This window comes from Trachinotus anak, unplaced genomic scaffold (genome assembly GCF_046630095.1).
Source record: "Trachinotus anak isolate AG129_WGS33_773 ecotype Australia unplaced genomic scaffold, CSIRO_AGI_Tana_v1 ptg000002l, whole genome shotgun sequence".
NCBI lineage: Eukaryota > Metazoa > Chordata > Actinopteri > Carangiformes > Carangidae > Trachinotus > Trachinotus anak.
In genome coordinates, this window is record NW_027273853.1 from 17382738 (window position 1) to 17401776 (window position 19039).

At 40.2% G+C, this 19039-nt stretch overlaps 1 protein-coding gene across 3 annotated transcripts in view; it reads right to left on the minus strand.

Annotated features, from left to right (window-relative positions):
* The window catches only part of furinb (furin (paired basic amino acid cleaving enzyme) b), a 72537-nt gene that overhangs the window by 15807 nt on the left and 37691 nt on the right, over positions 1–19039 (minus strand). For all 3 annotated transcript variants that reach the window (XM_071503115.1, XM_071503123.1, XM_071503133.1), the window contains 3 exons: positions 16095–16190; positions 14138–14266; positions 13927–14003 (listed from right to left, as the gene is read on the minus strand). In XM_071503115.1, the coding sequence (XP_071359216.1) occupies positions 13927–14003; positions 14138–14266; positions 16095–16190 (302 nt within the window). The remainder of the gene's footprint in view (positions 1–13926; positions 14004–14137; positions 14267–16094; positions 16191–19039) is intronic.

Sequence of the window (19039 nt, forward strand, 5' to 3'; positions counted from 1 at the left end):
GGCCTTGAAAAACATATTGTCCTATTTGCCAAGTTTAAAAAAATGTTGTCTCAAATGTGATATTTGTATATTTGTGTCTTTGTCTTACTTATAGTGTAATCATGGTATATAGTTGTAGTTTGACAGTTGGAAAAAGAAGATGTTATACACTTCCTTTGCACCAATCAGACTTAAGGGTCATTTGTATCAAAATCTGATGGCAGCACTGTCCATCAAATCTGATGAAGAAGCAGCTAAATTGAGGTCCCATCCATCCATCATCTGTAACGCTTATCTGCACAGGGTCATGGGGGGGCTGGAGCCAATCCCAGCTGACATTGGGTGAGGGCGGGGATAGAACCTTGACAGGTCGCCAATCTATCACAAGGCTGACATATGGAGACAAACAACCAGTCACACTCACATTCACACCTACATGCAATTTAGAATCACCAATTAACCTAAGGTGCATGTCTTTGGACTGTGGGAGGAAGCCGGAGTACCTGGAGGGAACCCACGCAGACACGGGGAGAATATGCAAACACAGAGAGGCCCCGGGGTTTGAACCCAGAACCTTCTTGTTGTGAGGCGACGGCACCAACCTCTGCATGACCGCGCTGCCCTATGTGGAGGTTTTAATTTTAAGTAAAGTAAAAGTAAAAACAGAACATGCACACAGCAGCTATGTGAACCCTGAGGGGCAAAGACGGGCTGAGTGAATCAGTGTGCTGTGCACAGCTTGACGAAGAAGTAGGGACTCAAATCACAACATTAGACATATTTTATGTTATATTATGAGATGTATAAATACGTTTTCAGTTTCCTCATGAAACTATGGTGAACAAGTTTAGTCTAAGTGATGAATAGGAAACACTGCGGCACACTCTGCTTGTGCGTAACGGGCAGAATGTAGGCGCGTTGTGCACCCGCCAATATATGTGCATATTACTCTCTTGATAATGCGCCCTTAAAATAACAGTGACATGCTGCACCACTGACTTTCAGCTGCCTCAAGATAGCACTGCACCAACAATGTGCCTGACCACACCTCATTTTACAACAAACACGCCCATGTGTGCACAGATAGGTGAAAGTGTATTTGCTATTTAAACAGGCACTGAGCAGGAAAGTAACAACGGCATTGGTCTGACACTAGCAAATACACTATGCCTGTAGCTATAAGACACAGAGACTATAGTGAGTACACAGTACTTCCAAAATCCTCCTCTGTTAAACACACTTAGATAGCTCCTCTTTTGACTATAATATTGGAAATCTTTTCTCTCATTGCACAGGCTACAGTGTTACAGGATATAGGCTTTTCCAATCAAAGATAACCTGTCTGAAACTAACTTTACCTTGACACAGGCCACAGGACATCCAAACGAGGTATGAGATGTTATCGATGTACATGAATTATTCACAGAGTCCCTCACAAATGCCTTCAAACCAGTCTTGAGTTTCAGAGAACAGACAGATTCCCTATAGAGCTCTCTCTAGATGTCAAATACACTGAAATACTTCACAAATGAAAACCACTCAAACCCCAAAAATTTGCTTTATTAACTACAGATCCAGGACATGAAAAGTCATAATTGAAACCTTTACAGCTTTGTATCATACCAGGCAAAAAACGGAATCATTAGTGAAATGGATTTAATTTGTCTTGACTGATTTCTGGGGTTAAAGCGCTGTGATCAGACTGCAAACGGATGTCATGGAAGGAGCATTTGGCATTTAACATAGGTCATTAAAATTGTGTCCTGATTACAGTACAGATACCTGATTAGGAGGTGCACAGTTTCACACCTGTCTCAGAGACGTGCTGTGTGAATGTTATTGGAACAACGCTAATTACATCCACATTGTTTTAGAAGTGCCCAAAATTACTTCCTTTTTGATCTCCCAAGTTCCCTGATGATGAGGCAGAGGACAAAGTCATTTCACAGGGTCAGAGCACAGCTATGCCTCCAGCTGGGATCCTGATTAGACTCTGTGTTGCTCGGTGATATATTACCCACCCGCTAATTGTCAGCTTTGTTCACTCTAAAACATTTTAGCATAGGACCACTGCTTTCTTTCTTTCTTTCTTACTTACATTACTAGCTCAGGCCTTACAACATCAGAGAAGAAAACACAGTACAAAATTAGAATTACCGCCTGGTGGTTGTATGTCTCTGCCAACCAGTCAAATTGCAGGAAATATGGATACAATCCACCCTTCTGTTTCTGAGTTAGAGCACTGATTCTTGAGTCTAAGTGAACCTTTGTACCACATTTGAAGAAATTCCCTCAAGGCGTTCCTGAGATATCACATTCAGGAGAATGAGACAGATAGACTGACGGACAACTTGAAAACATAATGCCTCTGCCCACGGCTGCCGAGGTGGCAAAAAAAGGATTGTTTTGGGTAAAAAAAACAATGGTAAGGTGCTTCCTAACAAATCATTTATTACATGACCTGGACTGTCAACAACTACAAGCATTAAAGTGATTTTTAAACAAGCTGTCAACTGCCCTGACAGGGCTTATTTTTCACTGACAGACATGCCCTTACACAAGGACCTTGGCACAACATATGGCAGGCTTTAATGCATCACAAATGTAATTAAAATGTTATGATCACTATCAAGAGGTTAAACTACCTAGTTTTACAGCTAACTAGCTCATTTCATATTGTGTTAGTGGCAGCGGTGACTCGATGGCTCCCTTAGGGAACAACATCTGTACTCAGGGGTTAAACTGAGACTTATTGTGTGGAGAGGCAATCTCTTAGCAGAGTTTGAAAGGGGACAGTAATGTAACGGCAGCAGTTTTTGTGAAAAATGCTGCTTCAATAAGTAACAACCTAATATGCATGAGAGATTCATTACAATTCACATGCACCAATCAGTTCATCTATCTGATTATTAAAGAAACATCTAGTGTGTGAAAAAGCTTGATGCATAGATCACAGTTTCTGTCTGCTTGTGAAGAGGCGAGCGGATCTTTTAGGACCTGCCCACTCATTACATTTTAGCTCGGCACAGCGTGTTTGACAAACGTCTGACTGACTGGCTCCAGAAGCTCATCCACACAAATCAATCATGTTGTTATGTGTTGAAACACTGCAGAGTGGGTGCTGAATGGTGAATGTCAGTCATTTCAAGTCAGAAAATAAATGCAGCTATAAGACCAGTAGCCATCCTGTGAGTATACTTCTTTCTACACAACAAAGATATGAGTGAGAAGATTTGATGTTGCTGGTGGATATGCCAGGGCGTTGATATGACACTGAGATAGCTGAGCATCAATACTAACCAGGACAGACCTGCCACAGTTTAACCTACTGCATTTGAACGTACCTGATAACATCAGAAAAACGTAGATGAGATCTTTGAAGACCTACAAGACACTAAGTGCTTCCTCTGTGATTTAATGTAGCAGTGGGTCACTGCTGCACACCAGTCTCCGCTTTAATGCCAAGGGATTAAGTGCAGGTTCCAAATTATGAGCTAGTTTTCTTGGAAATTATACTAAATAAATACAACTTTAGGTTCAGACTTGTTTACTTAAGTTTGTAGTTTAACTACACATTAAAGCAATTTCCCAGTCAGATTTTCTTTTGCAGTGTTGTTACTTTCAAATGGGAATACATTCTTTCTTTTGTTTAGAAACAAACAAATGAAAAGCTTTGAATTTGCACCTTATTTTTTTAAATATCCATCTCCAGCTGTGCAGTGATTCGACCAGCCAGTCACAGCCCAACATGAATCAAAATGCAAGTAAATAGCTCTTCATACTGGAGGTCTTGATGCAATGCCTTTAGCTGCATATGTCTGCACATACAGATATTGTAAAAAGGCCTTAATGGTCCAACAGCACAGCACATATTCTCAGACCAAGGAGCTGTGGCCACATATGTGATGCCAGGCAGAGGAATCAGCCAGGACAGACTGAGTGAACACAGAGCCACAGGCCGGGGAAGACATTTACAGAGAGGCTGCACTCATCAAGATGCAGCTGTTTTGAATACTATCTGCATGTGCACTTGCATGTGTGTGTATGCATGCAAATGATTGATTGGCCCGGATTGAATTTGGCTAAAGCAGCCAGACAGCTTAATATGTCCGGAGAGGCTCAGATGCGTCAGAGCAGACACAAGGGTATATGGCAAAGCCACAATTTTATCTGTCAAATGTCCATGAAATTAAATGATTTCCGAGACACTTTACTGAATGCCTCCGTTCTATATCCATTTGAAATAGATAGAAAAAGGTCAGAGACACGGTAGCTAGTGAGGGCAGGCATTAAGTGTGGTTTGAAAAGAATGGAGCGACTTAAATGTACAGCAGATGTGGGGAAAACAACAAATAGCACATCCTCTTCTAGGGAGAGACAACCACAGTGGAAAAAAAAACATTAGTATGTGAGTTGAAGGATGGCAAAAGCTATATGAAAGGCTGCTGAACTAGAACTGCACTATTCACTGAAGCCAATGTGACCTCCCTTATCTTGTCAGAAGAAGCAAAAAGGGACATAGTGAGGTAATGCTTTTATCGCTCCTCCTCAGGACAAGGTACCATATTTGGTCAAGTCATTGTCCTGTCATTTACTGGAGAATGTTGACATGTCACCCACCCCAATCTCTCTGGACATGGTGTAATGTAACCACGCACACCACAGAGTCAATACAAGACACTGCACACTATTAATGCACGTGGACACATACAGAATTCATATACTGAAAGAATTCTTCATTGTAAAAATGTTATCATCTTATTAAAGGCATCACTTTAGGATAACTGTAGTATAACTTTTGATATAATCCTAACATCAGAAACCTGAAACCTGTTCTGAAATCTAAGAGTCCCCCCTACATGTTCACACTTACGTTTACATGCAGTAAATAAACAATAAAAACTGGACACCTTTGGGTGGGACAGTGAGCAGAAGAGCTAAATTCTGATATTGCTTTTTTCATGTAGTTGAAAACTGAATATATACTTGACTAATAAAGCTCTGCTGTATGTACCCACAGTGTAGGTGCTGGATTTCATGAGTTGATATTAGATGGATGTCTCGTATTTGATCAAGCTGTATTATGCTTAAATTATATTCCCCAAAATAACTGTTTTCATTCTTTCATTTACTTTGAGTGATGGCAGGAAGGTTTGCCATGTCTCATTACTGAATATGAGACTATTTCCAAGCAGTTGTATTTATGATCTCTCATTCACTGTGACACACAGCTGAGACTGTGGGTAGCAAAAGGTTTGCAGTAAAAAAAAAAACACTAGATATGTGTTTCTGAAAAGGAGCAGATAACATCTATACTATATCAGAGTCTTTCTTCACAGTTCTCATTTTGTTTTTACTCTCAACAATCTCTACTGACATCAGAAACTTGCAGGGGAACAAAAACAACCCAGTTGTGCTGTCTCTACATAGTATCTCTGCAGCCACAGTAGCCCCAGTGGGTGCTTAAATTTTTCAGGAGGCTCATGCCAGCTATGGCAAAGCCTTTGGTGTAGTTACACACCTTACCCCAGAATGCAGAACTATAAATCCATCTTCAAAGCGTGTTCCACTGATTTATTATTACTCTTCCTTAAAGTTGGGGAATTCATAAAAGACAGATTTAAAACATAATAATCAATAGCAAAATCAAATAGCAGAGCCTGAGGTATCCAGACTTTTAGATCCTAGCAGCTCCAAAAACACTGGATCCTATATTTCTCATTATGCCCAACTCCACACTACCAGTTTTATAGTGTAGACTGTTAAGTTTCGAGCCAAAATCAAGGCGCTGAAGACATTACACTACTGTTTGAACAGGCTGATCAGTACTCTTTGTAATGAGTAAACAACTTGGTGTGCAAAATCGGCTCTAGGTATTACTATTAGCTATCAGCAAGTAAAGATGAAAATAAGCCCATTATTTCTCCACGCTGACATGGCATTCTTTCTCATTCGGTACTTGAAACAGAAAGATGTGTATTGAAGCATCAAGAACTTGTGTTTACGGATGGAGGGTGAATGCAACCACACCAACACACTCATGTAGTGTTTGTGTTGTATAGAGAGCAATAAAATATGCATGCAGCAAATGTGACTGATGTCTAACCCATGCTTGGTTAAATTGTAGGATCTGACACTTAGAATTGCTTTGTTGGTTTCTATCTGTTTTTAGAGGGACTGAAAAGGGTCCGTTCATTGGAGCTGCCAAAAGGATTAGGCTATTTTCTGCTCAGCTCAGCTCAGCTCAGCTGTGGCCTCAGGCAGGTCTGTTCAAATGGTTATACTGGAGTGTGAAGTGGAGATCTCCTCATTCTGTGGCCGAACATAGCAGTGCTGCCTCCAGCCTTGTAAACAAGCTGATCGGACGTCTTTGTTTCAAAATCCAGATTTTAATGCCCAAAATCACCTATATTGAATAATTTTCTCTTCTGCCTAGTCAAAGTATTCTTCCTCAGTGTCAACAGTGACAACTGCCTAATCTAGGATACAATGGGCAGAAGGCAGGGAAACAGTGAAAAGTTGTCAGTCCATCGTCAGGCAAATAGACACAGTAACTGTCATGCACATTCATACCTCTAGGCAATTTAGAATCTCCAGTCCATCACACTTGCAACTCCTTATGTGGGAGGAAACTCATGCAGACAAGTAGGGAAAAATCTAACTCTGCAAAGAAGGGGGCCAGAAATCAATGTCTTTTTTACTGTCATGCCACAGTAACAGCTGTGCTACTCTCTAAATAAAATATATTATGACTCTGCTTTATAAAGAACTGTGTTAGGAGAGGAGGAAATAAACTGTTTTTATGGGGCTATTGTGATTCAAGTGACCATTGCCCAATGACGAGGTATCTGAGAAGGATATAAATGAAAACAATGAGATGCACAGCCACTCAGTGTGGCTTACTGAAAACAAGTCTGCCAAAAATAATGTCTTAAAGGAACCAAAGTAAGCTAGTGGGACAAGAAATAAATTTCTTAACATCACAGAGTGTCATGAGGATGTCTATACTAGACTATCTTCACACTCCAGACACGTCTGCTTTAACATCTCATTCATCAGTATCCAGTCAGCTGAGGAGGGTAATACTGAGGGACTCCAGGTGAAAGGTAATGTCTCGCTGAATAAGGTTTGGCTTAGGACTGCCGCTCCAAGCATGGGCCATACTGTGTCAAAATTTTTAAAAAAAGGCAGCTCCCAGTCCTGCTGTCCTTTTCTTTGCCAAAAATAATAGCAGGAAAAAAGACAGAAAGCCTGAGGAGTTGGGTTTAAAAGCTAGGTCCCTGCCAACATCATCTCTGAGAAATCTGCTGGCTGTCTAGAAAATAAACAAGCAATCCCCGCTGGAATAAACAAGACAAGGGGAAGTAGAATTACATTATTCAGGTTTGACAAAAGATGGCTTTGTAAACAATAATTGATAAACTCGGTGTAAACAGTAGAGGACATTTATCTGCAGCATGGGATGGCAAGACTAAATAAAGAGAATATTTTTTTTTGTGGGCAGTTTTCCTACTGTTCTTGTTTTCTTATTGTTCTCCCATACACACTGCCAACAATCAACTTAAGTCTATGAAAACTTTTGCAAAACTGTCAAGTGTTGGGCTCAGAATGACATGTGAATGTTTCATAATAGGGCTTACACAAGCTTCGTTTTGACTTATGTATTTTAGTCTTCACCTGTTTGCTTGCTCTTTAGGGTAGAGTGCATCTTCTAAAGTGGCTTCAGAAAATATTCAGATACATACCCTTTTTGCATTTTAGAGCACGTGGTAAATTAAATTGTACTTTAATAAAATAGCAATTATTGCTCATCAATCTACACTCAATAATCACAATGACAAAGTGAAAACACAATTTAATTTTTTTTTTAACTTGAAAAATCAATTCAGTACTTTGTAGAGGCTCCCTTGGCAGCAATTACAGCTTGGAGTCTTTTTGGGTAAGTCTCTACAAGAATTGTACTCCTGAATTTGAACAGTTTATCCCGTTCCTCTTAGCAGATTCTCTCAAGCTCTGTTAGACTGGATGGGAAGTTTCTGTGAACTGCCATCGCCATGTCTCTCTACACGTTCTGTTGGGTTTAAATCTGGGCTTTGGCAGTGCCACTCAAGGACAGTCAGAGATTTGTCCCAAAGCCATCTCAGTGTTGTTTTGGATCATTGTTATGCTGAAAGGTGCTGTCGTGCCCAGTCTCACTCCATGTTCACCATGAAGCTGGTTTTCTTATAGGTCCTCTCTGTATTTGGCTGCATTCACCTTTCTCTCAATTCTGACCAGTCTCAGGCGCCCTGGTGGCTCACCTGGTAGAGTGCATAGCATGAAGGCTCAGTCGATGCTGCAGCAGCCTAGCTTCGAGTCCGTCATCCCAAACTTTCCTGTGTCTCTCTCACTGCAGCTATAATAAAGGCAAAAATGGCCAAATATTCTGACCCGTCTCCCTGTCCCTGCTGCTGAGGGGCACACCCCACAGCATGATGCTGCCACCACCATGCTTCACCATAGGGATGGTAATAACAATAACATGAGCAGTGCCTGGTGTTCACCACATATAATGTTAATGTTAAATGTTAAATTTGTGTCTCATCATGACAGAAAATCGTTTTCCTCATACTCTCAGATAGCTTTCAATGCTGTTTAGCAAAATCTAAGCAGGCTGTCATATTTTCTTTACTCAAAGTGACCATCCCAAGAGTTCTGTTAAGATGGTTGTTCTTCCGGCAGTTACTCCCATCTCTGCAGAGGATTTGTGAAGCTCTGTTACAATGATTGTATCTCCCTTTCCACAGGAGTCCTGGTGGTTCCACAGCCCTGTGAGGCCACTGTTGGACTGGGTACACACAAAGCTTTAGAAATGGTTTTATACCTTTGCCCTTCCTGATTCCTATTCCTCGCCACTATTTTATCGTGGAGGTCTACAGAGAATTCCTCAAACTACATGGTTTGGTTTCTGTCCTGACATGCAGCGTGAATTGTGGGACCTTATATACAGGTGTGTGCCTCTCTATATTATGTCCAATTAATTCAGTTTGCCACACGTGGACTCCAGTCAAGTTTTTCATTTTTAACAAATTTGCAATGGCATCTAATAGGGCCAGGTAATATGGCCAAAATCCTTATCAGGATTTTAAAAAAAATCAATATCACTTGATTTTAATAATTATTGATAAATTCTAATGACCAATGAGTGGCTAAGGTGATAAAATAAGTTTGTTGGATTCCTGCTTTTGGTTGGGACGGTTTTCCTGTACATTTTACACAACATTGTTCTGATATCAGTTAGACTTAAAGAAACCAAATAACTACCATACTGGCAACTGACCCATCCTTTTTGTTAACTATTTCCTCATTGTCTTCACTGACTGCACTCATTTTCTCACTCTACATGCTTCTGTTGTTGGTGCAATCGAACAACACACCTGTTAAATGACTGGCTGTTTGCATGTCACTCGTAGCACATTCCATTATTGGGGGATATGATAGGCTGTTAATGAGCCGGGAAGGGAGCAAGCTTGGAGTTAGTTCATGCAACTGAGAAACAGAATCAGACTTTCTGTCAAACAATTTTCATATTGCTATTGATGAAGTCAGTACATATCGCTAACGTTTTATTGCCCAGACCTAATTTCTAAAAATATGTTCTCACTTTGTCATTATGGATTATTGAATATAGAATGATGGGCAAAATGGCAATTTTATCAATTTAAAATCAAATCTGTGCAAAAAGTGAAGGGGTTTGAATAATCCCTGATCCCACTGTACATGTAATAGAAGGTTAAAAAAAATATTTTTGCTATTCAAACACTCAAGTACTGCAGTGAGTAAGGTTTATCTGTGTTAAAATGTCTCTTTGAACTGCTGAGGAGAAAACACTTTTTCATGTGAAAAAACATACTTGACATAGGAGCATGAATGGAGATGCTTAAGGAATATCAATGCCACACAATGCTGCAGTGTAAAATATGTCAGTGGCAATGCAATGCAGGTGTTACTGGCTGTGTCAAACACTATAACAGAGGCGCAACAGCAGACAATGCAGGAAGAAGCCGTCTCCTTTGATTTGTGCTCTCCTTCGGTCTGATTTGTCCTGTATAACGACTCAGGTTTATTACCTCCCTCCAGATTTTGATATGCATGCAGCATATGTACAGCAGGGATGTGGATTTGCAGACCACAGGACAGGCATTTTCATTTGCATTCACATACTTGAACTGGGTTAGTTTCAAGCTTCAGAAGCCACTTGTCTGGCAGCATTTGGCCAAGGACACAGTGCCCGCAAATAGCATTTAACCCCATTTTCCTTTATACTGGTGTTGCTGCCGGAATTCAAATTGGATTAGAGTTTCTTTTCTGTCATTAAGTACACAAAATACTCCACCGTGACAAAATGTTTTTAACATGGTTTGTGTTGATAGTGAAGCACAGAAACATTTAAACTCCAGAGCTGGTACCCTGTCACATTTAAGCAACATGGCTGGATTAAGTATGAGGTAAAATCATGAATTCATGTCTCATCAGGTTTAAAGATGAAGATTCTTAGAGAAGTGGACTATGTACAGTTTTAGGAATAATTACTTAATTATTTCTGTGTGTTTTTGTTCATGAAGCAGCTCCACAAATGTTTAACATTTCAGAAACAGATTAGAACATCAATATCTGCTCATATATTTGTTAATTCATAAACATGATATGTTATGTATGGTCATCACAGCAAACTTTTCAAAAAGTAAAAGCTTACAAAAGCATTTCATTGGATTAAATAAGTACTCTACTAAAATCCATCTGCTTCCTCTTAATCATTACAGGACTTCCACCAGCTATCTAATGCGGGGGGATGCCTGCCCGACCTTGGCTAATGTCATGAGAAATTTAGAATCTAATGAAATCAAACCTAAAGATGTGTGTCTTCTGCAGTACCTGGTGCAGGTGCATTTACCATTTTCCTATCCAGTGTCTTTCTGCTGAAGAAGCACTTCCATGGTCACAGAAACAAATAGCCATGTGCCACCAAGGACAAAGCAATTTCATAGGGCTAGAGAAGCATGCAAACACTTTTCTTGGTCTTTGTCAATGCCATCATCCAGATTAGCCACCACACCTCTTGCTTCATCCTTCCAGCCTTGAGTTTAAGTCACTTTAGTATTCAGGTGCTGATGGATTGGTTTGGGCTGAAGGACACAAGAGGCTGTGTAGCATGCCAGTCATTTTCTAATAAAGGCTGTCACTAAGCAATCTCGCGGTCAGGCATATGGATCTCAATTAATGGACCTCCCCCCTAAAAGTTCTCAACAGGAGCAGAAAGCTCTCCACCAGGAGGTAAAAGGGACAGGGATAGTGTGTGTGTGGCTAAATAAATAAATAAATATATATATATATATATATGTACTTTCTCTATTTGTCAACACTTATTTTTGAGATGTATATAGGTTAATAAAGACAACAAAAGAAAGAAATAAACACCCACACCTCAGACAACATAGCAACAATGATCCTTTATCCTTCAGTTTCACTCAATCAGTGTTTCTCAGGAAACTCCTATTAAAACTACTATTATATATATTCTATTATGCATTAATTACTGATGTCACAGTCTTTAGATCAGTGAAATAATTTTGTATTACATTTATTTAAACCCCCCAAAAATTGAACAGGTTTAATTATTTCTGAGGACCTGGTGATAATTACGTATGATTGTTTCAAATTTGGTTACAAACTCTGGGGAAATCATGTTGTGGTGATCTTATCATTCTACAAATTCTGTTGCCCAGATTAATGATTCTGACTATGTTGTAATTCAAAATGAACTGAATGAATGAATTCAAGTTTTTTATTTGATGTATTTATAAAGTCTGGTCTCATATCTTGACATATATGAATATGGGAAAATATCTGTATTGTCATCATCATGATTAATATCCTCATCACGTTGACCATATTGCACTCATTGAGGTTTTTAGAAACATATAGTGCTTCGCTCTACTGATTACTAGGCTGTGGACAGGAAGTGCAATCAATCCTGCTATCCTCTGCTCCAAACCCAATACATCCATATCACAGTGACATAATGGAGGAGAAGTGGACAAAAGTAGAGAAAAAAAAACACAAACATTGTCACGACTGAGCACAAATGGATTACCCATTTGGCCTGACTTCAACCAGCCTTCAACTTAGCCCGCATCCCCTTCAACAATATCTGCCAGAACTGCCAACTCAGGAGTACAGAGCATCTCTATGGAAAAACCCTGAGATGAAAATTTAAAATCAGCCTGGCGTGTCATCATCGGTACAAATGAACTGGTTTTCATAGCTATGGAAAATGCCTGCCTCCGACTCGCCTTTTCTTTTTGTTGTCCTATGAATATATTCATATAATCTCATTGTGAGGGGGTTGTGAGCATTACTCACTGTCAGCTTGTATTACTCTGTGGTGATTTACATAACTCATTGGATATAATTTGTCCACAGGTCACTCCAAACACTGCAGCCCCACACTGTAGACGCACAGACACACCCTTGCTTTTCATTCCATGCCCATAAATTGATCCAGTCCAAGATAATTGCTTTGGCAATTCCACTGACATGGGTAGTAGAGTGTGTGTGAGTGTGAATCTCTACACTCTTTGTTTTTATAATATGTGTATATGTGTGAGTGTTCCCTTCTGAAGTAATAGTATGCTGCAGTTGGGGAGCTAAAGTGAACCAGAGGCAGGGAGTAATCCCCTCCAGTAGTGCTTTGTTCCATCAGCAGGACAGAGTGGGATCTATTTTACACTGACAGAGAGGGCTGGGGTCGCTCTGCACGGCTGCTCGAGCTTTCGGCAAGGACAAGAAACAAGGCTTCTGCTCAAAAACCTGCTGACGCTAACCTCTTTCAGGATAAGTAAATACGATAGATGCAGTGATCACATTTCAGATGAGGACAGAAAAACAAACACTGCTATGTGCACAGCAGAAGCGGCTTAGAGAGATAAACATTATGAAAGTTCAAATAAGAACGACTGTGCAGAAAGGGTTCTATTCTCATTCAATAGTTTCTACTATCTCATGAAAACTTGTTAAGCTTATTTAGCTTCTTTCTCTGACCAACTGCAAGTGGATGCTGCGCTTTGAAACCAAAATAAATAAGAAAAACAAACAACAAACAACTACAAAAAGACTTTGTGGCAGTCGTCCCAGAAAAGACAGAGATTTGAGACAAATCCTACTGTGCATTTCAGAGGCGGGATGGAGCTTCTCATCTGCTCCAGGGGGATTGGACTAAGGCAGAGGACCATAGCGTTTGGAGAAACAGGGAGAGAGGAGGGGGTGAAGGTTTAGGATTTGCCCTTGCCAGTGCTTTAGTGTTCCACCATTAAATTGGGGTGAACATGTTTTAATGCGATCACCAAAGACTGGAAGGGAAGGGCATGAATCACTGACGGCAAGTAAACAAGTATTGTATTAGCAACAAATAAGAGCCACTGTAGCTGTGGGGCTGTAAGGGCTGGACCTTGAAATGCAGCTACAGCGGCTTGGCTTGTGTGTTGAAGCAAGGAAAAAAAAGGGAAGAATCTCTCAAGACTGAGCAGAGTGACTGCACCACTGCTTTCAAACTTTATATAATTGGTTTTTTAAATGTAAATACTTCAGCCAAAAGCACTGGACCAAAATCTGTACAGACTTGGCGCTTTCTCATCAGTGTCCTTGCCCTGTCAACTGACATTAACAGGAAGCTAGTCCTAGTCAAAAACAACAAGGAGTTGGACAAGGATTGTTTGGTAAAAAAAAGAAAAGAAAATCACAGTCCAAATTATTTCTCAGTGTAATGATATGCTGTCCCACGCTCACAATGAAATGAATCATGTCTGTGCCTGATTGCCAAATTGCCATGTTTGAAAGCCCGTTCTGAAGCAGTTAAAATCATCGCCTAATCATGGCATTGCCAGACTGTTGCTTTTGCCGCCAAATTACCTGTTCTCATTTCGCTGCGTGTATCTTGGTTGGGGGTCAGTGTCTCCATCATTAACATCATAGCTGGCATCAGGGTCCTAAGAGAGACATGAAAGAGGTTAGAACACCAATCATGTCTCTGTAGTGATTTTTCTCTGAATATTTTCTGTAACTGTAAAGGCTGTTTAAAAATGAGGAAGCTACTTTGTACCATTATGTGTTTTTGACTTACATAATTGCTGATGAGATCAGGATGGTCCTTCTCAATTCCGTCATCCAGGATAGTCACCACGACACCTCTTCCTGTGTAGCCTTGAGCCCAGGCTACTTTGGTATTCAGGTCTTGATGTGTTGGGGTGGACTGGAAGAGACACAGGCCTTTTGTTCAGCTGTCAATCTGCTGTGAGTGACATCTCCCAGACAGACCAACAGAAAAGGTTAGGGTGAGAGCGGTCAGTTGAACCTGAGACTTTTTTACTCATGGCAAAAGCTTACATTAAAAATTAAAACAGAAACACTTGATACAAAAATAAAAACCAAGGTAAGTAAAGGGAGATTAGAGGTGGTTCATGAATACCTAAAATCCAGTTTTAATGCATCACCTTGACATACAACCTCAACCTCCCGCTGAGCTGTCCGGTGTGAGCTTCCTACTGTAGTTACACTGTCAGAAAAACAACCTGTTATAGGTCAGAAATCTTGATGGGAGCATTTGCCTCTCTAGCACAAGAAATAACAGGCTGCAAGCTTTGAGAGGAGGTGGAGGGAGAGGAATAGGGGATACAGAGAGAGTGGTAAAGTGTGATTTGGATGAATAACAGAAAATTCATACTGCGAGAAGTGTGAAGAGATGTGTCGGCTGGAGGTGAAAGAGATGGTAACAGATAAACACAGATAGATGGAGGAATGGCAGGGACATAATAGACAACCTCCTCTGCCCTCTCCTCCATTTCCTGCTGATTTTCTTCCACAGGGCACAACTCCTGCACATGCACTTCTGTGTGGATGCCTGGCTTCTGAGATGAGCGGTAATTCATGGATGCTGGCTTTCAACTGCCACAGACACCATTCACTACAAATATTTAGGTTAGCTATAGACTAGTGGAGCTCATGTATCCAAATAAACCACCACCACTTACTCACTGGTGGCACATACCTTCAGCTAAATCATCTTTGATTGGTTTTCAAGCCAGAGCTATGCAGAATACTTGAAATTGAAGAAAAGGGGTTGGAGTTCTCAGACAATTAGAGGTCTAATGCTGAATGGCAGAGGTGGTTTCACAGCTTCTATTCAAAGGTGATTTATTTCTGGGATAGTCAATGTTGTCATTAATCCATTGCAGTGACAGAGGTTTTGTGCACATTAAAAAGAAAAAGGGGGAGAGTAGGGCAAATTGAAGCATCCCTGAGAAAAGCTGCAAATAACAAAACAGACAAAGAGCCAGGAACATTTGCTATCAATGTCTACAGTTCGGTCGTGGGTCTTTCCTGACATTTAATTTTTCATCCAACCCAGCATCCTTAGATGGACTGCATTATACATTTGACTCAGGAAACCTTGTGTTGGTGGTGAGGATTATGTAACTCAGGCCTACAGGGTTAGTCCTAAAGACCGCAATTCAATTAATTAATAATATTAATTAACATCTTTTGCCACTGCGACATTGAACACAACTTTAAATCAGGTGTCCTCACAAGCTTCCGCAGAGCTGAAACTACCGAGTATTGTTCTGTCTTGCCAGGGCTGAATAAGGAGGCCTTCAAGGTTTAATCAGAAATTACTGCAGAGGCAGAAACTGAAAAATGTCCAGGACAGCACTCTGCTGTTGACAAAACTGAATGCAGAAAAGAAAAATATTCTCGTTCGTGTCGAAATTTAAAGTGGCATTTTGAATGGAATACCAAAATATGAAACATTATTATATATTAAACTGTGCACATTTCTTTGTGAGTGATGCTACACAGTTTTTATATAACAGAAAGCATGCTAATGCTAGCTGCACCTCCTCTAGAACTAATACACATATACTGACATCTGACTTTTTTAACACATTTGCAGCTCGAAAGTGTGGATATTTAAAGGATCCCACTGTTTTGAAAAAAATCCCTCACTGCTTCAATTTTTAATATATAGCCATAATGACAGACTAATGAGGCCTAGGCTATAAGAATCAGAGACCATCACCCACCAGGTACCACTGCTTGGGAAAATCAGGGTCTGTTGGGTCTTCAAACACATCCCTCTTCTTCCTTTTTCTTACCACTTGCTGCTCTGTCCACAAGACCTGCAATGCCCACACACACGCATAGACACACACACACACACACACACACACACACACACACACACACACACACACACACACACACACACACACAGAAACAGAGAAAATTCACAGTTAACACACTTCTTCGCATGCTATTGTGTCATTACTAATGTTAGAATTTCAGAAATTGTTGCAATGTCCCACAGATTGTACATGTGAAAAAACAAGGTCTCAGCTGTGTTCAAAAAGTAATAACTAGAAAGAAAGGCAGAGATGTAAAGCAAATCTAATTTATTTCATTTCTGAGTTGCAGAGGAAAAGTGGCCTCTGAACAGTGTGCCAGAGTAGGGGCCTTTGAAGTCCTGAAGGCTGCTGGGAGATGCACAGGCTTGGTAGGGGTGGGTGACAGCAAACGCTACTATCACACAGAGTAAATGCCATTATATACTTTTGTTTCTGAAGTCGCAAGGTTGCAATTTTACCAAAAAAGTATTCCACGCATCCTTGCCAAAAGCCACACAATAGCTAATCATTTAATATCTGTCAACTTGCCAGTTAAAGTAACTCAGCTACAAAGCATTTTAGTGCTCACTTCTGTTTCAGGCTTGTTTCTATGCACTCTGACAGGCGTTTTGCTCCATGCACATGACTGACAGGAGAAAGAATATATGACTACAGACTCCCACAGGACTTGATATTTTCTCTTTTGTGGTTTAATATTTAAACACACACAACATACATACTAGATGTTAAAAATTTGTTTGAGCTTCTATTTGCCATGTCACATCACCACACCTCAGGGTGCAAGGAGCAAAATCTTCTCCAGATGTTGCAACTGTCAATGACTGCACCCTTTTTTCCAGCATCCCTCAGCAGACCCCTCACTGTTCACCACCAATCTGTGGACACTGTCCAAATATATATTTGGCACATTTGACTATGTGTATTGATAACTGAGTATTTCATATCCAAGCTGTGAGACAAATCTGATAAAGGCTGGCATTTTGTAACCTTACCAAGGACAGCCTCCTGAGAACTGTGGTAAAAAAAATCTTTAATAAAGACAACATCTGGTTTATTAGCTGGATGACAGCAAATCCAAATCAACAATGCTACCATGCCTTGATTCAATGATGTGTGATCCATAGAGCGAGAAGTGAACCTATTACACAAGAGAAAGGAGGCTCTAATGCACCTGTGGTATTGCTTTAACAAACACTACACTTCATTCTAATTAAACACATGCACTTCAGCTATTCTTCTTCCTTAGTAAATTAAGGAGTAACACATTAAGAATTATGTCTGAGAGCGAATTTGGAATTAACTAAAACTGTAGCACTGGGAATTTGCATAGTGGGGACACTTATCTTCTCCAGCAGTTAAAGCAAATGTGCATTATTATTGTTAGTGACAAATGCGTTCTTTGCTGAATTTTTGCTGAAGGTGAAAAAACTGGTCCCACTCTTGTATCACTCAAGAGAAACAAGCCTAAACTTGTGAGCTTCTTTTACAATGCCTGGCAGATTTCTTAAAGTACAGCCTGTTATTCAAGTATTTTAGTTCTTTTTTAATAGTTTTTGCCTTCTTGCTTGTTACTGTGAGGGTGGCTTCCGGTAGTGAGGCATCTCTACTCAGTTGATTTCATGATTACACACTCCTGAATAGTGCGTAATCTGAATGGAACGAATGAGAGTGAAAATGTTCAGTGCAGCTACCGACTGGTGCTGCTCCAACCCTGGTTAAGAACTTAGTTGCAGAGAGGGAAGCCATTAACTTTATACAAGTGACCAGAGACTAATTAACATTTATCTCATTTCATTACATTTAGAATTGCACATGGCTGACCTCACTGCACTGCTACCCACTGTACATTACATCATTATCATCAGAACAAAATGACAACCGATTCATGAACAGGGTGATGATCTTGATGCAGCTATTTACTATAGGATATTTAGAGTTTCATTTAGATAGTCAATTGATGCAAGCGATTAAACATTAGCATATTCAACCCACAGATGACTCATATCATCATCAAGAAAACTGACATTAAATATTATCAATGTAATGTAATGTAATCAAGTGAGTGATGGAGGACTAATTAGAGCACAGAGAAATAAGGACCATCCTGAGGTCTGGGACAAGGACAAACAGTGAGAAGCATACAAAACTAGACAAAGAACGAATCATGAGACAACAGGGAGGCCTCCACATGGACTGGGTCTGTAATCCACTTGAGCAATAAACTATTTGTTCCATCTCTCCCACAATGTCCTGAGGGCTTTCCTGTCTGATGACTAAAGAAAAGCCATGCTGGTATTGTCTGTAACACAGAGGGACTGCAAGAGAGACAGCATGTGCTTTGATCTATAAATCTGTTCTTCCAATGTTTATGGAGAGAGAAGATGTGTTAAAGTCTGCTGATATATATATATATTTTTTTGTAATTTTCAACAAATCCCATTAAAAGACAGAAAAATCAACAATTAATTGATGCATTGTTGTCCAAAAACCCATCAGTGAGCCACACATCATGATGAACATATGCACTGTTTGATTATTTTGAGTTGATCCCACAAGCAGTGTTCTGGTATTTTTAATCAGTGGTTCTCAACTTGGGGTTCAGGATCCTCCCAAGTGGTTCCTAGATAAATCTGAGGGGTCATTCTCAAAGGAATTTTAAATCGAAAGCAACTGGACTTGGTTATTTGTCAAGGAAAACGTTTCACCTCTCATCCAAGAGGCTTCATCAGTTCATGCTCGCATCTGACCAGGCTGGGACTGGTCCAACTATCTGGTGTGGAGACCCAGGTATTTAAATACCTGGGTCTCCACACACACTGGTCCAACTATCTGGTGTGGAGAAA